Below are 24,486 nucleotides of genomic sequence, written 5' to 3' on the forward strand. Positions count from 1 at the left end.
CGAGGTCGATTGGGATCTGCCGTTATTGTTCTGAGCGCCTCAATTTACTGCTGTGGGGCTTATATTTAGCAAAAGATCGTAGCAGAACTCATTCGTTATTTATACTATCTGTGAAAGTACAGTAGTGGCAAAAAAAAAACCGGACCGACCCTTGTAGCTGATACAAAATAATCCTGTGCTGTGTATTGTGTCAAACTGTGGTAATTTCAATACGGATAGTGAAGCCAGAGGTATGTACTGCTATTTAAAGTAAAAATACGCGGTTATCTTTGCCGAATAGTGGCAGAAATGTAATATTGATGCCAGATTAAAATAAAACTCTCAAAGTTTTTTCGTCTGTAAGTTTCAGGCACTGAAGGAAACAAAAGACGGTAAGAATCGAACAAATGCAATAAATTTCATTGTTACAATTAATTATATAAGATGGATGTGTTTTGTGAATAGCCTAGTAACATTTGAATCTGTGACTCTGAAATCAGCTACAAGGTTCGGTCCGGTTTTTTTGCCACTACTGTACATAAACGGAACTGTTCTGTATTAGACTTGAAAATACGCAACGGCAAGCTATTATGTTAATATAGTAGATTACAACGGAACCTTGGGATCGTCACTATGTCGCATGTGTAGAGCAGCAACGCCATATTACTTTTGAATATAGCAACCTCCGTCTCCACCTCCACTTTCGTACAAGAACATAGATCCCAGCTCGACCTTTTTATTTCTTGTGTGTGCCACAGCGCCCCACCCCACTTGTAGAATGACCTTCGGTAATCGGCGGTTTTGGGATAATAGATAGTTAGATGCTCTCCTATCCTAATACTGAAGTCACCGGCAGTGAAGGCACAGGGTGTGCATCAAGGAAGTGACTGGTCTGCTCATGATTCACACATCAGACATTCGTGCAGCGAAGAGAGCTAATTTCATGCAACATGTGCTTATTAATATCCGCTGAACATACTCGTTTCAGGCTATCACGTTCTCGCCAAGTTAACGCTCCGCAAAAAACCTGCGTCTATTGTTTCGGTAGTGGCTATGGTGCAGCGAAATAGTGGTCCCGCGTGGTCGACAAGCACGCTGATTTGCTGAGGGTTTGGCATTGAAAGTTGTCAATCTTTTTTAAACATTCTATGGTAGAATTGAAAAGATTCTTTTTTTTCCCCCGTACGTTGAACATTCTGCTCCCCGCCGCTAGTATAAAAGCGATGCGTAACCTCAGTCCTGCGTTGAGTTGATACCCGTTGTCTCATTTGTTGGAAACACACGAGAACTCAAGCAGAAGAGCAGGAAAGATGCTAAGAATGGTAAGAAATCGAGCATTTATTACTTTATAAAGTGACTTCTATGTTAATCGTTATTATTATTTTGTCTAGAGGTATTTTAGTTTTACATTCGATACATAATGGTGGTAATAATAATAATAATAATAATAATAATAATAATAATAATAATAATAATATAAAAGCCATGTTTGTGGATGATGTAACTTTACGCCAGCCTTAGAATGGCATTCGTATACTTATAAATTAGAGCATTAATCCCCCTGTTACCTTGAGGGGTAATAGGATTACCCCACTGATGATTTTCCAATATTATTTTCATTTTTATTCATATTTATTTTTGAAATTCCATGCATTTGTCCGTTATATGTCTACTAACAATTTGAATTGAGAATAACATAAATATAATTAATCTATTCTAAGATGTAATTCACATTATTCTTGTGGGGTGATCTTGTTACCCCCCTTAATATTTTGTGTCATGAAAATTCCAGAATATGAAATTCAATCTGTAGCTTAATTTTCTTCATTTTTGAGTTTGTTTGCTTCCAAATGATATTTCGTGTTATTTATAAGAATTTTTATATTGTTGCTTATGTTATCATGACCTTTAGTTCCCAATTTTTTATTTTTTATTTCTGTGTGTTAAAGTTTTTCTAAAATTAATTTTGTTAGAAATAATTATACTAGTGGAGCCTTTTTTCGAGATGCTCATTGTAGTATAGGTGGTGTTCGAATATTTTAATTTCAGCAAAAGACTAAAATTTGATTTATTATTTTTATATTTTTATTTATTTATTTTTAGATCTATAGGCCTACACTTACTTACTTACTGGCTTTTAAGGAACCCGGAGGTTCATTGCCGCCATCACACATACCCCGCCATTGGTGCCTATCCTGTGCAAGATTAATCCAGTCTCTATCAACATTTCCCACCTCCCTCAAATCCATTTTAATATTATCTTCCCATCTACGTCTCGGCCTCCCCAAAGGTCTTTTTCCTTCCGGCCTCCCAACTAACACTCTATATGCATTTCTGGATTCGCTCATACGTGCTACAGGCCCTGCCCATCTCAAACGTCGGGATTTAATGTTCCTAATTATGTCAAGTTAAGAATACAATGCATGCAGTTCTGTGTTGTGTAACTTTCTCCATTCTCCTGTAACTTCATCCCTCTTAGCCCCAAATATTTTCCTAAGCACCTTATTCTCAAACACCCTTAACCTATGTCCCTCTCTCTCAAAGTGAGAGTCCAAGTTTCTATAGGTCTATATGTATTTTTATTGCATTATAAACAAACATTTCTGAAATGCTCTTGATTGTATATATGGTATTCGAATATTTAAATTTCAAGAATTAACTGAAATTATTTTCAATTGATGTTATAGTAGTACTGTGACTTTCATTGCTTGTACGGAAGTGTTTTCCACCGTGTAAAAACTATATAACATTGAGGAGTTTGTCTTCAAATGGAAGGGAGGCAAATTAAAATTTATTGTAATATTATGTTACCTCGTTGTGTCACCAGTAACATATCTAAAGTTCATTTAGTATACATTTTCAACAAAATGAAACAGGACTTTTGAATCATTCTGTATTTTTAAAAAGACGATGATTATTTTATATTTTTACAGTTTTTGTAAGTCTAAGTCAATAATATGTAAATTGTTTATATTCCAAATGCTTAACAAAGATCGGTAATCCACACCTGTGGAGTAACGGTCAGGCCGTCTGGCCGCGAAACCAGGTGGCCCGGGTTCGAATCCCGGTCGGGGCAAGTTACCTGGTTGAGGATTTTTCCGGGGCTTTCCCTCAACCCAATACGAACAAATGCTGGGTAGCTTTCGGTGCTGGACCCCGGACTCATTTCACCGGCATTATCACCTTCATATCATTCAGACGCTAAATAACCTAGATGTTGATACAGCGTCGTAAAATAACCCAATAAAAAAAAAGATCGGTATATTATATTGATGGGGATAATTGTATTACCGCCCCTTTGTAGTAAGAAGTTGTGAAAAACCTTGGTAGCAAAATGGTTAAATTTTATTCAACTATAATACATGTCATGAATGTTGAAGAATTTTATTATGTCTTTATGACAACTGAAAAATGTTTGTAGTTCATAATAACTTAGGCGTATTAAATTATTTTGTTCTCAAATCCTTTATGCCATTGTGCCATTCATAAACACGAGTACTTATATTATTTCGGAAATTAAAAACATAGGCCTAGGTCTACCGAAAAAAAAAAAAAACTTTATATAAGAGGAAACAGAGTTACTTCCATTAAACTCTGTTCTTTTAATCAACTTTCATAAATTTCTATTCAAATTTTATGTTGAGTGAGGTACCCATAAATAGGTACAGAATAAAATCAGTTTTGATTTGTTTTAATAAATGTATAATGAACATTAGGCTACACTTTGAAGTAATATGAGATATCTAGTACAGAATTATATTATATTATTTAAAATATTCCGATCTTATTGTCGATTCTGGCATTATTAGTTAGTATATTGTGAATAATTGGAACACTTCAGGGATCTAGAACGTTGGGCATGAATGATAAATTATTTTTTATATATTTATGCCAATGTTTAAATGTGTGAGATATTAATGCAAATTCTTTTTTTATGGTTTCCTTAACCACACTGTCCAAACTTTAGTTACCTCTTCGTAAAAATTATTTACAGGTGTTATTTTGATATTAGCCACAGTAATAAATCAACTCATTGGGGAAAATGCGTATATATAATTCTCAGTTATATAATTATATTACGTAAAATTTATTTTTTTATTTTCTTATTTTATTTTGCTAAATTTGTAACATACAATATAATATACACAACAAAATTTAGCTCCCCCCTGAAAGAGTAAAACTAGTGCACAGGGGCGGATTCCTGATTTTAAATTAAGACGTATATAATGCAATTTGTTTTATATCTACTACACAATAAGAATATATACATTTAATTTTACAGTTTTTCATCATTTATAAAATCCATAGGCCTACATAACTTTTAAAATTAATACTAGAACTATTAGAATTGACAAGATGAGGATATTTAAATATAAATTTGTTATATATTCTTGGGCCTAAATGACTACTATGATTAAATACTGTAATGGTGTTGCATTTTGGTTCAAACAATCTTAAAGAATTCATACGTTTTGTTTCATAACTGTGAGTATAAAATTCAAAGTGATTTCGATTTTGTGTATGAATTTATTAATACACTGTAATAAATTTGTCTTATTTTCAGAACCTTAAAGACTAAAAACAATTAACTAGTAATAAAATATATTATATAATTACTGTATATTAAATTATATATAATATTGTTTTAACTAGGAATAATCGGTTCATTGTTTATAATGGTCTTATATCTTATTATTTAATGTATAAGAAATGGTAACAGTATATTTATACAAATCTCATTTAAAGCATATAAAATAAATTAGATATGTAAATACATATTTTTGCTATTGGTGGAAGATGGTATAAAAGTGTTTACATTTTTTCTCTTAGATTTGGTATTTTGTGGAACTATTCTGTATGAACTATGAAAGTAACAGATGGATAATTAACCTTCTGAGGTTTCAAAATTAAATAATACTGTTCTTAATAAAAAGTATACGCGTATCATGTAAATGCTTAATATGCTGATTGGAATGTCATAATTGGATGGTTTCACGGAAGCATATTTGATCATTTCGTTGCCAAGATGTTAAGTTTTTGGTTAGATATTTTGATATATATTATGCATTTAGATTTTGAAATATACTAATTTTGTTTCATTCATCCTTTGATTTACTAATTTTGACCTTTTCATCCTACAATATATTTCAATATAAGTCTGACTGAAACTTCTCTGGTACTTTTTGATTATGTGATCTAATTTTTTTTCAAATTAAATATTAGTCAGGGATATAACTAAAATAAAAAAGAATGTGTGAAAAAGTATTGTTTTCTACAGTCGGATATTCTTGAGAATTCACATTCACATGGACCATGACTAATTCGCATCTCCTTGACGTTACTTCGTTTAACATCATGTGTTTCAATATAATTCAAATTCTTTCTTTTTCACTCTAACAACAATTTATCGCTCAGCCTCAAGGCTTTTACTCTATTGTATCATGGTACTCTTTGTCGACGGCAACCTGTAGTGGTTACAGGAAGAAATTAAATTAAATTATGGCTTCTTTGCCATATTGTATCACAGTCTAGTATAAACAGTCACGAAGCTCAATACGTAGTAAATATGCATCCATAGATAGTTGCTAGCCACTAGGATCGCTAATATCGTCTCATTACAGACAATGCAAAATAATACCGGCATAGTCTATTGTTCCTAGCACGCTCACAACTCAAGCTTCGTGACTGTATATACTAGACTGTGATTGTATCTTACTCGACTATTGCAGCACTTGATGCGCCTGTGGTTTGTTTAAACGATTTTTGTAGTAAATGAAGAGAGATCATGGGACATGTTTACTAGGTTTACTGCGTGGAATGACTATTCTTGTGCTATTAAGTCACTGAGTGCGTCTGAAACACGACTTGTAGGCACACCACACTCGATTTCTCTCACAACACGTACTGCACTTTTATCAAGAAGATGTTTGAATTATACTAACACGACGCTAGGCAGACGTTTTAATGCAGATTTGAGGTATCTGTCCGGCATAGAATGCTATCCATGTTACTGCACCTTAGTCCTTTTGGTATCATCTCGAAATAGTTGCATGTATTCTATTGTAATGTCTCAAAATGATTTAACCCATTATAGTCGCAATTGATGATATCGGTGCTGTTTGAAAGAATCTTAGATTTTATGTGCTATTGTTATTATCGGAGACAAGTGAAATAGCTGGTGAAATTAATGCTCCATTTATGATGCCAAGAGATTGAAATTCATGGTATTTCTAATTCAAATATACAGGCGATCGAGTGTATGTTTGATGTTATAGTAGAGTTTTTTGTTTAAAGAAGTTTAGAAAGAGCCTTCACAGCAGTGTATGGAATTCCAAATAGCTTCGTGCTACAGTTCGTATTACGTGCGAATATTCCAGGCAGAGGAGGGGGGGGGGAAAGTAAATGAGGCATAAAATTAACACGGCTGTAAGTTCTGGTGGCCTTGTAAAACAAACTGTGCGTGTGTCTACCACGGGAAAAGTATAAGAGATTAAGAATCCTCTTTGCATAACATATTATAATCATTCCTACATAGGGAAAGCTCGTAAAAATGAAAACATGTTTAAAACTGCGTTATTCCTGATTTAAATCTGCAGTGCTTGGGAAAAGTGGCATAAGCCAGTTTCCACAAACATTTTTTAATAACTTATTGACAACTTACGGAACATCTGCTCGCTTGGGAAAAGAGACATAAGTATTTCTCCCATTTCAATAATTTATACAGAAGAAAATCAAATCGACATAAACCAATGTGAAGACAGTTTTTTTCCTCCTCCTGTAAAATTAACATTTTTGACTTGTGTCACTTTTCCCGAGCACTATAGAAATATAATTCCTAAAAATTCGGTCTGAGTAGCGTAGTCGGTTCAGCGCTGGGGTTCTGTGCACGAGGTTGCGGGTTCGATCCCGGCCCAGGTCGATGGCATTTAAGTGTGCTTAAAATGCGGCAGGCTCATGTTAATAGATTTACTGGCATGTAAAAGAACTCCTGCGGGACAAAATTCCGTCACACCGGCGACGCTGATATAACCTTGGCAGTTGCGAGTGTCGTTAAATAAACCATAATTTAATTTTAATTCCTAAATTATCGTTGTTTTCCTTATTTCTGGTGTTGTTTGTAGGAATTAACTGTAACAGCTTAAATATATTGCAATTGGATGGAGTTACGCAATAATAGACCAACCGACAATTTGAAAAAAAAAAAAAAGATATTTGTACATATCTGTTGATGGCAGGCTAATTTAACTCTGAAAAAATCAAGAATGCGATATCTGAATTTTGTTGCTATTTATAAGCAAAAATTCGTTTATTGCATAAAATTCATTTATTTTACTTTGAAATATTAATTCAACTGCTAGTCTCTTATTAAAAATCGGTTAGCCTTTTTTTTTGGTATTATTTCTGCTTTTTTTGTAATAGTTTGAATGTTATAATACTTCTTGGATAAAATGTTTTGTAAAAAAAAAGACATTTATTTCAATGACCAATATCTCGAAACAGGTTTTTGGCGCTTGGTTTCTTATTGCGTAACTCCGTTCAAATAATTAATAAAATAAAGTTAATGCATATTATATACATCTATTGTATGATGGTGATGGTATGATAACTGCGTTTATCCTAAGGAAATGAAAACCTCGCTAGTAAGATTATTCTGCGAATAGAATAATAAATAAATAATTAATAAAATAAAGTTAATGCATATTATTTACTTTCATATATCACATTCATTCGTATTCGTAAAGAAATAATGAACATTTTTACGAATTACTGCTACAGTCATATAGTTCTAGCTATTCTTAACTACACATGAATGAAAGTTACAACGGAATCAATTTGTTAGAAAAACAATGAAATTAAAAACGATGGAAATTCAATTAAATTTAATTCATTATGGAAATGGTATTTCTAAAATTTAAATTTAGATTATTGGGGCAGCCGGGTAGCTCAGTTGGAAAAGTAGCTGGCTACGGACTGGAAAGTCCGTTGTTCGATCCCAGGTGGTGACAGGATTTTTTATCGTTGCCAAACTTTCAGAACGGCCCCCGAGGTTCACTCAGTCTCCTATAAAATTGAGTACAGGGTCTTTCCCGGGGGTAAAAGGCGGTCAGAGCGTGGTGCCGACCACACCACCTCATTCTAGTGCCGAGGTCATGGAAAGTATGGGGCTCTACCTCCATGCCCCCAAGTGCCTTCATGGCATGTTACGGGGATATCTTTATCTTTACCTTTACCTTTATGTAAAGGATAATTTTTTGGTCCTACAGAATATAGCCTATCTGTTATGGTAACAATGGTTATTAGAGGATAAAATTCACTCCGGTGCCTGGGATCGAACCCGGATCTTTGGTTCTACGTACCAAGCGCTCTAACCACTGAGCTAAGCCGAAGTTCAATCCACAGCACCGAATTGAATCCCTCTCCTCCTCAGGCCACAAAGGGAAAAACACTGGAGAAGGATTCAATCCGGTGCTTTGGATTGAACTTTGGCGTAGCTCAGTGGTTAGAGCGCTTAGTACGTAGAACCAAGGACCTCTGTTCGATTCCCGGGGCCGAAACGAATTTTTTTCCTCTAATAACCATTATATTTTCGGAACTATTTTGTACACAGAATAAAGCTCTTTTATCAACGTGATCGAATTTGTTTTATATTGGATTACACACGTACCGCAGATGGACTTCGAGATGGAAAACGATGAAATTATCGATGAAAATTTTGTAACAAGTTACGTAACATAAAGTTTTATTGTTAAAATGATTGTCGTTGCGAGTTATTGTTGGTCTGCTTTTCCCCGCGACAATTAGTGTTGGAAGTAATCGCATGTGAGTGACTAGCGTTGTTAGCTTTTATAGCTGCTGGAAATTGATGTGCCGGAATAACACGCTGTTGTTGGGTGCTGCTGTGACAAGCGCTGCATGGTTAGCAGATAGATTAGATCCGCTGCGCATTCACTGTTGAACGAATTGAAACGTTAGTAGACCAGTGCTATAAATCTAAATTGGGGAGGGGGAGCTGACGCACAACATTCGGTTATATGTAGGTGGGCAAATTGTTGATCTGTATGGGGGGGGGGGGTCCACTGTCGTCAATCTGTCACATTTTCAAGGGCGTGGAGTTACAGAACGTGACACAAAATGTATGTAGCAGACAACGGAACACGTTTGTAATTTACAGATTCTGAAATCCAAACGAGGGACTGTTGTTACAGTCAATTATGGTGACAGTTGCAGAGAAAATTGTTGTTTGTCGCAAGTTAAAGGATGTTAAATTATTTGCTAAACTATTCCTTTCTTTCATCTCCACTTGTCCTCCATCTCTTTCTGTCTCTTTTTAAATTTACATTCCCCCGTTCCTCTCCTTTTATTTATCTCTTCCATTTTGTTTCTCTTATACTTTCTCTTCTTTTTTCGCCTTCTCCGTCTGTGTTCATTTTAATTTTGATTTTTTCTACTTCCTCTCCATTCTACTCCTCTCTATATCTCTCTCTCTCTCCCTCTCCCCCTCCTTCCCACTTCTCCTTTCTTCTTAAGTCTTAGTTATGCCTTTCTTCTTTTCCTCCTTCTTTCACCCTTCTTCTTTTTAACTCCTTCATCTGTGTCTTGTTGCCCTTTTACTTTTACAATTTATGTTCTCTTTTCTTTATTCTACTTTTCACTACTTCCCCTCTGAATCTTTTCCCATTTTCCTTTCCCTCTTCACTTCATTTTGTAACTTTCCTCTTCATTATACCTCTTTTCCTCTTCATTATCTCTTTTTTCTCTTGATTTTCGCTCCTTCCCCTACACCTCTTCATTTTCTCTCCTTTTAACTTCATTTTCGTCCACAGCTGTGGATTAACGGTTAGCACATCTGATCGTGAAACGAGCGGGTCCGGGTACAAGTCCAGGTAGGGACACGTTACCTGGTTGAGGTTTTTTCCAGGGTTTTCCCTTCATTAAGAGCAAATGCTGGGTAACATTGGGCGCTGGACTCCGGACTCATTTCGCTGACATTATCAACTCGATTTATTTCACACGCTAGTAGTTGATAAAGCTTCATAAAATAACCAATTAAAAATAATTTCCTCTACATTCTCTATTTATCATCTCTCTTTTCCTCTTCATTAACTCTTTTCACCTCTGATTGAGGTTCTGGCTTATATGTACCTCTATTAGCCATTACAGCTCACTTGACGATAAGTATCAGTGGAAGAACAATCGTTTGTATGCATCTGATGTTTGATTAGTTATAATATGTTACTAGTCAGCGATGTATGCAATGGAGGGGGAAAGGAACTGGCTATCCTATCTCATTATCTCTTGGCTTAGTTGCCTCATGAATGATGCCTGGATTGTAAGGTTTAAACCTGTCTTCGGACAGTTAGCTAAACAACAATAACTCTCTTTTCTTCTTATTTCCTCTCTTTTTGCACTTGATTTTCTATCTCTTTCCACTTCAATTTCTATTCCCTTTCTCTTCATTGTCTCGCTTTCCCTCTTCATTATCTCTTTTTCTCTTCATTATCTCTTTTCCTCTTCATTATCTCTTTTTTCTTCTTCATTAACTCTCCTTTCACTTGATTCTCTCTTCTTTTCCATTTAATTTTCCCTTTTCTATTCCATTTTCTCTTTTCCACTTCATTTTCTCTTTTCTACTTCATTTTTTCTTTTCCTCTTCATTTTCTCTTACCTTTCTCTACATTATCTTTTTTCCCTCCTCATTTTCTCTCTCCACTTCATTATTTCTCCTTGTCATTGTATCTCCTTTTCTTTTCATTTTATCTTCTTTTCCTCTTCATTTTGTTATATTTCCCCTTCATTTTCTCCCTTCCTCTTCATTTTCTCTCATCTTCCTCTACATTATCTCTTTTCTTTCCTCTTCATTTTCTCTCTTCACTTCATTATTTCTCCTGTCACTGTATCTCCTTTTTCTTTCCATTTTATCTTCTTTTCCTCTTTATTTTGTCATATTTCCTCTTCATTTTCTTCTTTTCCCTTTCCATTTTCTTCTTTTCCCTCTTCATTTTATTTTCTTCCCCTCTTCATATTCTCTCCTTTCGCTCTCCAGTTCCTCTCTTATCTCTTCATTTCCTTCCCCTCTTGCTTTTGTCTCCTTTCCTTCTTCTTTTTCTCTGTTTACCTCGTCATTTTCTGTGTTTTACCTCTTCCTCTTCTTCCTCGTATTCTTTTTCTATATTCATCTTGTCCCTCTTCTCTTAAGCCATACTTGATCTCGTCTCTTCCTCCCTACATCCCTTCCTTTGTTGTTTTCCATTTTTCCTCTCAATCTTGCGACATTTGTTAAAGATGTTGGAGATATAAATTGCTCAGCTTTCTTCGGAAAATTGTTTTCCCCTCAATCATCGTTACATCAATGCTAGCCTATATACATAAGGCTAACTTTTTTTTTTTTTTTTTTTTAATTTTCCTTCAAGAACTTTAATCGGTGGGAATGCATTATCTTGAATGGATATTTTCGTAGTCTCTAAGTTGACATAGTTAGTCACGAATATGGTTAATTTGCGCTTTGTAATTTATTGTTATCTAAGTATATTACTCATTTAGGCCTACTAACATAAGGTCATTTTCTTCTTTGATAAGTATAATGAGTTTAGTTTGTAGTCATTTTCCTTTATTTGTTTTGCTAAATGAGAGATTTCAGGAAGGGAATGTTATGCAATCTCATTGAGGATCTTTTTTACATGGGTTTACTTTTGTTAATATATATTTAGTTTTTATGGAAGAGCTGGACATAGGACTCCGAAGCTCTGTCTAGAATACGGAATTTCTGGCTAAACTTCTGTCACTAAGAACAAGCAACAATTTTTATTAACTCTTAAAATTCCATCGCTGTAGCTAGAATTTCAACTCGCGATGTTTGGGCCTAATATCAAGCATAGTAACCTATAAACCACAGAAAGCTACAAGTTTTGTAATGAATTTACTACCTTATTTAGTTGATATTATCGTTATGAAGATTTCATATCGTTTTTAATTCCTTTGCAGCTGAGTTGCGTGTGTTTGTTGGCTGCAGTAGTCCCGATAATAGTCCAGGGTCAATATCAACCATACCCTGGTCAGCCATTTCCTGGACAACAATACCCAGGCCAGCAGCAATATCCTGGACAGCAGGATTACAATCAACCTCTGACTGCAACCAATTACCAAACAGATGGACATCAGCGCAGCGAGAGCGTAGACGGTCAAGGCAACGTGAAAGGCCAGTACAGCTACGTGGACCCCAACGGCAAGACAATCACCATCAAGTACACAGCGGGGAAGGATGGCTTCCAGGTTGAAGGCGACCACCTTCCACGGGCACCAGTCGCGCCTGCAGCTGCGCCAGCTCAACCACAGTATCAGCCTCAACAGTATCAACCGCAGCAATACCAACCACAGCCGCAGTATGAGCCCCATCAATACCAACCACAAGCACAGTATCAACCTCAACAATATCAGCAGCAATATCAACCACAGCCGCAGTATCAACCGCAGCCCCAATATCAGTCTCCATCTCAGCCTTCTTTCCAACTACAAGGTTTTCCTCAGAACAGGTTCGGTAGTTCACCCTCCATTGCTCCCGGTGTTTCAGTGAGTCAGAATCCTAATGGAGGCTTTACTTATTCTTACTCACCCAGTCCTACGCACTAGAAGAAAATGATTTCTCTAATGGATATCTAGCAAGGTTGTGTAAAATGTTGAAGTCAATTCAGAAAATAACCTGAGTTGAAATTTAATTTCTTTAGCCTTTTTTAACTAGGGTTGCCAACTCTACAGAGCCTTCGATGAAACAGACCATGATTGACGATAGAGGAGGCCTCAATCTCGATGTTGGACTGAAATTCTAGCTTTGTTCGATTTGGCGCTTTTTCCGTTGTCCGACTTCACGCTTCATTTGCTCAGTTTATCGCCACAACACCGAGTTATAGTCACTGAACAGACTTTGATTTATTTTCTAAAATACACTTTGAATAAAAAATGTATGAACTAATGATGTAATTACTCGTTATTATAAAATATATACGTAAAAGATAAATCGTCCATATGAAGTGTGAATACGAAATTCGTTTAAAATCATAGGCCTTGTCCTTGTACAAAATATTCCACATACACCATTCGTTGGTACATATACGCTATTTCAGCCAAATATAATCTAATCAAAATACATGTAAATGAACCCATTCACGCGTTCATTTTATACAACCTTGGTAGAACTTGAGTTCGACGTATGTTTCCCCCCCCCGTTTTATGACATTAATAAAAAGACTGTTAAATTCATTAAGTCATATAGTTGGTAAATATATTTTTACATATCCTTCATGTGTTAGTTTTGCTAGTTTCCATTACAGAAACTTCTTCAGGATATGATATAAAGCCGTCGTTCAAGCTAGTTCTTCAAAAGAGTGTCTTTTGAAAATTAATATTGTTTTTAGCTTAAATAATAATCCGAAAGAAAAGAAAGTTTTCTTAAACTATTTTACATTCTGTTTAAGACGCATAGAAATTTATAGAAATGAAATCGTTTTTGTTGATCTGTTAGTTGCTATACTTACCATTGAATTTCAAGGTTCTCGAGCTCAAAAAGTGTGAATAACGCTCAAATTGCTTAGCGTGGTTGCACCGAAAAGGGTTAGTCTGGGAATTTTGTGTAAAAGAATTCTGTCTCTAAATAGAGACTCCATGCAAAATTACTGGAAATTTCCCCTCCACCCCCAGATTTAGCGGAAAGATGTATCTGTAAGTTTTGGAATACTGAAACTCGAATCAGAAAAAAAAAGTAAGCCTAATAAAAAGAAAATGAGATCTTGCCATCGTCAAAAAATTTCTGTGAACGTTACACACTCGTTAGAACTTGTAAAAAGGATCAGAAGTGGTTAACACTGGTTAAATATCAAGGTATTATGAGGTTAGTCCTGTCACGGAGTTTCGTGACCTAAGGGATCATGCGTTGGACTAGTGTTTCCAAATGAGCGCTAATTCGAATCTTATTGGGGGAAGAACTTTTCTAAAGAAACTTTCTAATGAAATTGCGGCCAGTGTATGGGATAGGTGTCCATCCAGTATCGTTATGAATTTCGGAAGTTACAGTGGCTAGCGAAATCCGGTTTTGGAAGTCCGATATAACTGATAACTACTACAGCCAGTGCCACCGTTTCTGGCGTGTGAAATAAGTAATGGGAACATTGAGAGCGAGTATCTTATCTTTGCCACAAAATGTGGGCGAGAAAGCTGACAACTGTGATTGGCAGATTGCTGACGTTACATCTGTTTAGGAGGTGGTACCACTCCCAGCCGAAGTGACAACAGATGCCACCGACTGGACAATGTACTCAAGGACACACCCCAGAAACGCGAAGTGCGAGTGTCTTGCCTTTGACGCAGTGGGCAGATTGATGACGTGACTTGTTGGGTGTTACTGTTCTCAGCTGCATTGGAACAACTGCTCACTGACTGGCTTTTAACTCAAGACACGCGCCAAAAACGCTGGCACTGGCTGTAACTACACGTTACCTGCATACTGGTTATCGCGTAACGGATGGGATTGAAGCGCTCAAGACTAGTTTTACACATATTCGTCTTTAACATACAGTATCTACAAATTATAATTGATTGATATGTTTTATCTCTAGGTGTTTGTTGTTATTGTAAAGTCCTGGAGAAGTTACGTATTTAAAATTAAAGAGGAGAAACCTAATTGACATATTATGCATCAAAACCCTTCAAAATGATATGTTTAACAAACAAATTAATATGTAGAACTTTGAATACAGTTTTTCATCGAATAAAAATGAATATTACTGTTCATAGTTCGTATTTTAGTACACGTATTTTTCTCCTTAGTATTTTTAACATTAATCTTATTTGTTGTTCTGACTAAAAAACGTTGATATTGTCGAGAGTGTAGAGAAAAAATCTACCTAATACCGTGCCACCATTTCAATATGTTCAGTCATTCTTTGATGGAAATGTTCCCAAACTCTGTGTAAAGGAAGAATGAAAATTTTTATAACTAAGAGAATCCTCTGAATTTGGGTTCAACGATCATACTGGTATTTGAATTCTAAGGTAACTTATTGTAATTGCACTAGTTTAATCATGTGATGAATTTCTATGAGAGTAGATAAATTTTATATACTGTAAGTCATATTCTTTGACTATTACTGGTTTATGTAAAATAATATTTTGTCTTGAAGAAATGTGTCTCAATTTTTGTCTCTGAGAATACAATATATAATTGTAATGGATAAATATAATGTAGTAGGAGAGATTCGATCACCAGACCCAGAATTTTTTGTCCAGACAAAGATGGTCGGTCAACAGAGATAAATCAACATCATTATATTAATTCGCATAGTATATTATTTGCAAACTTTTTATTGTTGTTTATATTAATTACTATTCCATTAGTAAATTTCCTCAGCTTGAAATCCCTGGTCATATATATCAGATTGACCATTCCCATGTTATGGAATGGCAACCTAAAAAGAGGACTGCAGTTGCCTTCAATGTCCATTCGTCTGACAAAATGTGATCAGGGCTGAAATTTAAGACGCCCATACGCCTCTAATATTATAATGTTATTATAGCTTACTTTTAAAGTCAAAAGCCTAAATAATTTTGATAATTTTTGCATGTTACAATATTTCTTATAATAGTAAAAAATTGACTACTTGTAGTGTTCATAATTAGTTAGTTCTTGTTACGCAAATTATAAAATTAATAAAACTAGTTGAGGTTCCCTAATCTGTAAATAGCATTTAGATTCGTTTTACCATATTAAGAGTGTATGTTATTCAGTATAATTAGCAGTGGTTGGGAAATACAATTAAAAGAGTTGATACTGATACAACTTAATGTGTAAATAACTTATAATTATATTCTTTTTTTTTTACTTTTTAACATTATTAAATAATACAGTTAAACAATATTGTTAACTAGTAGTAAATCTCATTTTTGTTTCCTTCCATATTTGTGTCCGTAATATCTGTCTCACACAGATATTAATTAGAAATCTGATTAAAACCTCTTGTTAATTATTATTTTACACAGACGCTTTAGGTATGCTATCAATTCTAATACCGAATACATTAAGCGGGTACACTTTTTCTGTAGAACAGGTTATGTTTCTAAATAAGGTGTAAATTATAATATCGTGAGTGGATGTTGCTCTTGTAGATACACATGAAAGGAGATAACACAGTCTCAAATTAGTTTTGTTTGTTCTCTACACGATGTGGAATGCTCAGAATGAAATAATTATAGTGAGTGTGGTAACTTATATTTTTTCAACTTAATTAGCAGTTTAATATCTTAAGAACTTCCGCAAATGGGTTGATGTTACCGGTATGTATGAATAACAATAATAATATTAATAAAAATGACACGGAGTGTGTTTTGTTTAATTTTAATATACGGTTTAGTTAACAATTTTGAAGTAATTCTACGTAGCTTCATAGTTGTGTACCTGTAAATATACTCTTAAGCAGTTTCATTTGTTGTAATACATGTATGCTTGTATGTATTGAAATATGTCAGAATATTAAATTTAAATGTTTAAAAAGTAATTACTATTTGTAAAAATATTGTTCCTTAAAATAAAATATTTACTGGAAAGCATAATAAAAATGTGTTCTTATTCAGTTTTGAAGTTCTATTTTTAATTACTGTACACCGTGTCCCGCTTAGAGGGATCGGGAAATAAGTGGTAATTTCAAGTGTAAATAATGGTTTATTAACATAACTTTTTACATAATTTGATGTAAAAACTCTCAGAGTTTCGAAGAGTGCTCAATGCAACTCGATGTGTGCGCCTTGAGTTGCCCTGCAGACATCTAAACGGTATTCAACCTCCCGCTAATTATTCTGTGGCATTTGTGGAGTCACTAGCGCAGCTGCATTTGTGATGCGTTGTCTCCGTTCCTCCAAAATATTAGCTCTGCCTCTTTGGTACATAACATCCTTTACAAAGCCTCAGAAAAAATCCAAGGGAATCAGATCGGGTGACCCGAATGGCCAGGCAATAGGTCCTCGCCTTCCGATCCACCTATCCATGTACGACAAACACGGCGTTGTACTCCCTTAACAGATTTTTCTTCTGCTAGCCATAGCACACTCTGAACTTCCTGTTGTGGTGTCCACATGTTGACCATGGCGCGTTCTCCTACAAAATGGTGCCAGTCTTGTTTTAGTAACAAACAAACGAAAGTTACTCATGCACTTGTTTTCAGACTTTGTTGCGTAAACTTGTCAGATGTAAATCTTAACGATATCTTTATCTGGTTTTAAGTGGTGAGCATTTGTTTCTCGATCCCTCTAAGCGGGACACGGTGTATTATTGAAGATAATAAAATTGTAGGCAGCAGTGTGTAGACTAATTATTCTTAATTTGATTTTCTGTGCTTACGTTGCTAGACTATCCATATGCCTACTAATTAACTCAAATGTACTACTTAATCTTACAAACATTTGAAACGTTTATATATTATTATAAACAGTGAGGAAGTTTTGTAAATCTATTGGCCAGGGAATGCATCTACATTTGTGTTTGTGTTTAATAGATTATTAAGAGTCACGTTATAAAATACGGAGGGCAGTTGAGGTTTAGAAAGGAGGAATTACGTCACTTGGTACAGTACAGTACAGCTGAACTTGTAAATGCACGCAACATTATGATCAGCCTTTGGGTCCCCTATCTCATCTGAATTTAATTTGTTCACCTGCGCGTTACGCATCCTGTAGCGCGGCTATCTAGCTGCGAATTGAGTGCTGAAGTCAACACTACGACATGTGATTCAAATGTGGTGACATCTAACGCAACGCGCGCCAACTAGATAATAAGCCAAATATGGAACATTTTCGCGACGTTGCCTGCTCGGTCAAGCTTAACTGACAGCGGCCACTTATATCTCGTTTGATGCAGTGTTTATTTCACTTCCAACAGTATATTCATTATCTCTCTGTGTCTTTCCATTTACAAGAAGTTATGGCGAAAGGGAGTTGCATTTTTATGTGACTGTGAATTACCAAATTATCCCTCATAGTGATTATCCTCTTTTAGTGAAGAGATAGACGTTGTTCTACGTCAAAATACGATAAAATTTGTGGATCCCGGAATTTGAGCTCTAAATCTCCCGAGAGTCTCAGTGTTTTACCACTGAGAGACCTTGCTCGATAAAAAAAAAATATATATGTTCTCATATATAGTTTATCACCATAGAAAGAAATAAATATGCAAATAGATCTAAATGTTCTTCCGGATCTTTATCATAACGAGAATATATGAATACTGGTCTATATAAATCGGTGTCATATTTTTGGATCGCGTTATTAACAACAGAACATTGAACAATTTTCACATAAACATGGTCCTGAAAATGCTTAGTTTTAAAATTGGTATGGAGTTTGGCCTTACACTGATTCCTGAAGAGTAGGCAATTCAAATTGTTTTATGTTGTAGCTTTCTTTTAGAACAGCCATGAGATTTATTTTCCTTAGTTTGATTTTTATCTTATTGGTCTCTATTTCTTACATATGACAGGAACCAGATATCGACGATTTTTCAGAAACGAATTGAATCATTTGATGGATGATGTACCTCTGGACGTTTTCGCCAAATGTGATACCTGCATGATGGCGCTTCAGCTCACTTTAGTCTGTAAGTTCGTCGTTATTTGAATCGCCATTTTCCTCAAAGATGGATTGGTCAAGGGAGATCTTTTTAATGGCCTGCCCAATCGCCAGATTTAAATACAATGAATTTTATGTCTGGGGATATTTTAAGTTCATAGTTTTTTCAACTTCTATACTTAATGTTGTCGTTCTGAGAGAGATTACCCTAAATGGATTTGAACAAATACAAAACACTTAGACGTTTTCAATAGAGTACGACTAAAGCATGGAGCGCAGGTTCAGAGGTTGCATCGACAATGGAGGAGGCCACTTGGGTGAGCAATTTTTTTTTTTTGTAATAAGTTGTTTCTTGTGTTTCCTTAGAATTTTTTTGAAGCAAGTAAGGAGATGTGTTTGTAAGTACACCACGAAAAAACAAAACATTTGATTATTTCTCGTGGCCAGAACGTAGTACGAAATGAAAATATAAAAATTATCAATTTATCCTTCGAAAAGGTGGAAAAATTCGAGTACCTTGGAGCAATGATGCTCGGGAGGAAATTAAACGCAGAATAAATATGAGAAATGTCTGTATTATTTGGTTGAAAAGATTTTGTCATCCAGTTTGTTCCAGTTAGAATTTATAAAACGTTATATTACCGGTTCTGTATGATTATGAAACTTGGACTCTCATCTTGGGAGAGGAACAGAGGTTAAGGTGTTCGAGAATAAGGTGCTTAGGAAAATATTTGGGGCTAAGAGAGATGAAGTTACAGGAGAATGGAGAAAGTTACACAACGCAGAACTGCACGCATTGTATTCTGCATCTAACATAATTAGGAACATTAAATCCAGACGTTTGAGATGGGCAGGGCGGATAGCACGTATGGGTGAATCCAGAAATGCATATAGAATGTTAGTTGGAAGGCCGGAAGGAAAAAGACCTTTGGAGAGGCCGAGATGTAGATGGGAGGATAATATTAAAATGTATTTAAAGGATGTGGAATAATGGTAGAAACTGGATTAATCTTGCTCAGTATAGGGACTGATGGCGGGCTTATGTGAGGATGGAAATGAACCTCCGGATTCCTTGAAAACCATTTGTAAATAAGTTTCTTGATGTCACTTATACTATGAGCTCATTTGTTAGCAAGAAAGTAGCTTAACCTTGAAACTAAACATTTTCAGCTCCATGTTTGTATGAAAGTTTTTCCAATGTTTTGTTCCAAAGTATTTGACACCAGTTTATATACGTCCTGTATATTACAAGGTAATCCATTTGGGTATGGGTAAAGTAAAAACACCGTAAAACATTTTCTGATGAACTTTATTTGTTGCAGTTTTGTGCATACAACACTGAAAGATTGGAGATTCCTCAGAGCTCAACATGAGCACCCTGCACAAATTATAACGGTGATGCAATTCAGCCCATGTCCGTTGAAACATAAGAGGAGTGATTTGATGAAAAGCTTGAGTAATTTTTACTCTCAGATCATTAATATTCCTGGGTTTCTGTGAATAGACAATTTCTTTAACAAAACCCCTCACGAAGAGGGGTTAAATCTGGGGAGTTTGGGGGCCAAGCCAAAAGATAGCTGCTTCTCGTGGTTTCTCCTGTGACCTCCTGAATTTTTTTTTTAACACAACCTGTTTCTACAAATGTTCGATACCACACCATTATGGAATCGTACTTAGGTACATTACGCACACCATACTCACGTCGAAATTCTCTTTGAACTATTTTAACACACTCAAATTTAGCATACAAAAGAACACATTGTGCCCTCCTGTTGATTTTGTACTAGCCATTTTAATCATCTACGATTTTCATTTGTCCTTTCAGATTATGCATTGTAGATTGTCATATATGGAAACTTCCATCTTTTAATCGTAATATAACCAGCAAGAAATTTTTCCTACTATCATAATAACTTTAAAATAATAAATTAATATTATCCATACCCAAACGGATCAGACTGTACTATTTTAAGCAGGTTCATACTAACTTGCAAGAAAAGTTGTAGCAAGACTCTAGAGATATTAAATACAGCTGTCAAAGAAGAAGAAATAATCTGGAACCGGAAAGATAACGATAAGTTTAGTGTGCAATGGAAGCTAGGTCACAACTGCTGAATTCCACAAAAAGTATCTGACGGAGTTTGCATATTAATCAGCCTTTTATAATAGATGAGAATACCCGATACTGGAAAGTCATTATGTAATCCACCATCTCTGCAATAAAAGCTACAGAGCGAAAGCGGCCGTTATGTGGTTAGTATATACATCTGCACCACAGTTTATAATGTCCAAGGTTACACTGTGTCCTTTTATAAATACGTCCAACTACCTCTTTTTTGTTTTACGACATGCACGAACGTTTATAATTACTACAGACTGACTCATAATTAAGTTGGAGTCAAGTATTATGTATAGTTTATCTTAATTGTTAGCATTGATTCTCTATTGACTGTGCAAACCAGATTATATTATTCGTTATCTCTCTAAGAGATATACTCGAATTTATTACATTCTTGAATAGAGGGATTGGACTTCACTCAACATTTCTTTTACGAGTGGGAGATTTATGTGTCTACATCGAAATTAACTAAATGCTAGTGAATTTTTACTTCTTTTAACAGAGAACTGGTTTTCATTCAAACTGCCCGATGATGCAAACATTTTAAGATCACATACAATTAGTCTATAACGGTTCTTCTAACCAAACGTCTTTAGAAAAAGAAAATATATATGTAAACTTGAAACTTACAGTATGTTTTCTTACGCTTCTTATGCATATACATAAACATGATTGCTGCTTACTAGGGATGACTGAAAATTTCTTAACTAAACATAAAATGTTTGAATTGGTACTGTTACCTTTTTCTTATAAATATACACAATTATTTAAGGCAACCAGGACCTTGGAAATAGTAATATATATATATATATATATATATATATATATATATATATATATATATATATATATATATATATGTATATATATGCCATCAATAGAAGAACCCAGAAAGCGATGGTCTTAGACCCTACGATTTGCTTTGAACGAGACACAAATCAAGCACTGCAGATTAATGATGACAAGCGAGCTAAATATGTACCTTGTCTTCCATACCTCAGTGAAAAATATGGCATTTCGCTTTACAACTGGGATGTTACATGCTTACTATTTGGAGCGAGGGGTTGTTTACCAAAATTTACATGTAATATCCTTAAATCCTTTCAAATCGCCTTTTATGAGGTTCAGAAGATTGTAATGGAAATTCTGAAGGCCTCTCTTCAAATTCTACACTATCATCTACATGTTAACACGTAAATTTTTGTTTTAATGTACAAATCGAATCATTATTTTGCTCGTTACATTTCCCTTTATCTTTTATGTTTGTTAATTCCGGATCCCAGTGGTCAACCTCACTTGAGAACGGATGATTTGAAAAATCTTAGTAGTAGTATATGTATACACAATATATATATATATATATATATATATATATATATTTACTGCATTAGCATATATTCTCTGAAATCTCCTCTTTCTAATGGTATGTGAAAGATATACACTAGCCACTCCTAAAGAGGTATTTTTTGTAACATTCCGCCATGTGCAGCTGGTATGTGCTAAAAATTTCAAGGTCAACTAGAAAAGTAGTGAAATTTTTCGTTTTTGATTTTTTACTGCATTATATTCTCTGAACGTTTCTGTTTCCAACGGTACATGATATATGTACAGACCCAGAAACAAAATTTGGGCCATCTGAATTTTGTTTCTAGGTCTGTATACTACTCACTCTATAGAGCTATTTTTTGTAACAATCCGCCATACGGAGTTGGGATGTACTAAACATTTTGAAGGTATATCGCAATAATAAGTAAATGGCAACCAGTCACAGAACTTATATTTTATTAATGTTTCAAATTAATTACGATGTTTTTCAATGTAATATAACTAACTTTTCGACCACAAGTGGTCATCTTCAGGTTTGAAAATAATTACATAGTGAACACATTAGATTTATTATGTGGTAACATATTGGTATCAGGTTGCATTTGATGACATTATTACAAAACTACCCTTGTCAAAATTGCTATTTTTCAGGAGAACAATAAAAATAAATAGAACAACACATGTCAGCTTTTCCGTACAACTGGTGTTTATCCTTGTGGCTATTGCACCTGACATGAGTCGTTTTTGGAGTCTATAGACATTTGAAATAGTAGCAAATGTGTCCTTAACTTAATTTCATTAAAAGTGACTAGGGCTGTTTTTGTAATAATGTCTTCATTTTTATGGACGTCTTTGGACATAATCATTTATATCTTTTAATGGTTTTTAATGACCTTAATTATTTCGTAATTTCGCTATTACACAGACAGTGACTTTCACTTGACAGTATTTATGTAAAAAAGTCAATTTAAATACAACCTAATACCAATATGTTACCATAATTAATGCGTTCACTATGTAATTATTTTGAAATCTGTGATCGAAAACGTAAGTTTTATCATTTTGAACATTGTAATTAATTTCATACATTAATAAAACATATAACCTCTGAAAAAAAGAACTAAGGGAGAGACTAGTGAAGTACTTTGTGTGGATGTAGCAGCAGCAGCAGTTTGCCTGGCCTTCTCTTCTACTCAACCAGGTTTCAATAATGTACGGTACATGAAATATAAAATTATGTGATAGATTACAAAACAACACAATAGAAGATACCTTAGAGATTACAAAAAATATAGTAGAAAATTACAAATAATAAAGATCAGTTGCATAATGTAGGGAAAATATAAAATAAAAGTAGAAAATTACATAGACTATAATCAAAAATCAGTCACATAACATAAGGAGAATACATATATATAATATATATAATTTATAAGGGATAAATTCGACGATTAATTCACTTGAGATATAATATACAGTTAATATACGAATAAAAGAATACATATGGGTTATAAGACAAAAAAAAAAGTTCAATAGCAAAATCGTACTATATAGCATACAGATACAAACGATTAAGTAATATATCAAGATAATAAAAAATGGAAAAAAAAGGAAGAGCGAGGAGGAAAAAATAACAACTTGATCATTTAAGACTATTAAGGAACTTCCGCAAGAGTCTATTTCTGTTCAATAAAAATATTTCTAAGTAGAGTGTATTTAAAAGATTTTGGACTCCTGATTTCCTGTATTGTATGGGGCAAAAGAATTGACATTACGACTAAGTGAAGACAAGCGACTAGAAGCACTTGAAATGTGGATATGGAGCGTGTGAAATGGACAGACAGAATAAGAAACGAAGCTGTGTTAAAAAGAGTGGATGAAGAAAGAATAATGCTGAAACTGATCAGGAAGAGAAAAAGGAATTGGCTGGGCCACTAACTCAGAAGAAACTGTCTATTGAAGGATGCACTGGAAGGAATGGTGAACGGGAGAAAAGTTCGGGGCAGAAGAAGATATCAAATAATAGACAACATTAAGACACTAAGACACTATATGCGGACAATAAGAGGAAGGCAGAAAATAGGAAAGACTGGGGAATACTGTTTTTGCAGTGAAAGACCTGCCTTTGGGCAGAACACTATGAATGAATGACGTATCGGAAAATATGTCTTTGAGAAATGCATACAGAGTGTTAGTTGGGAGACTGGAGGGAAAAAGACCTTTGGGGTAGATGAGAGGATAATATAAAAATGGATTTGAGAGAGGTGGGATATGATGGTATAGACTGGATTATTCTTGCTGGGGTAGGAATCGATGGCGGGCTTATGTGAAGGCGGCAAAGAACCTCTGGGTTCTCTAATTGCCATAAGTAAGTAAGACACAAAGCACACTCCTTATGCCGAAAAATATTAGTGCTTATTTAAACTTGTGATTGATCGTCGTTAAATGAATACATAAAA

The 24,486-nt window shown here is 34.7% G+C and overlaps 1 protein-coding gene across 1 annotated transcript; it reads left to right on the plus strand.

Annotated features, from left to right (window-relative positions):
- The first annotated feature begins 900 nt into the window (after window positions 1-900).
- LOC138716372 (endocuticle structural glycoprotein SgAbd-2-like) lies at window positions 901-16,581 on the plus strand. Its single transcript, XM_069849396.1, has 2 exons — window positions 901-1,301; window positions 11,962-16,581. The coding sequence occupies exons 1-2, from the start codon at window positions 1,290-1,292 to the stop codon at window positions 12,604-12,606; spliced, it is 657 nt and encodes a 218-aa protein (XP_069705497.1). The 5' UTR covers window positions 901-1,289; the 3' UTR covers window positions 12,607-16,581.
- Window positions 16,582-24,486: the final 7,905 nt, after the last annotated feature.

Source organism: Periplaneta americana, chromosome 16, assembly GCF_040183065.1.
Source record: "Periplaneta americana isolate PAMFEO1 chromosome 16, P.americana_PAMFEO1_priV1, whole genome shotgun sequence".
Classification (NCBI taxonomy): Eukaryota; Metazoa; Arthropoda; class Insecta; order Blattodea; family Blattidae; genus Periplaneta; species Periplaneta americana.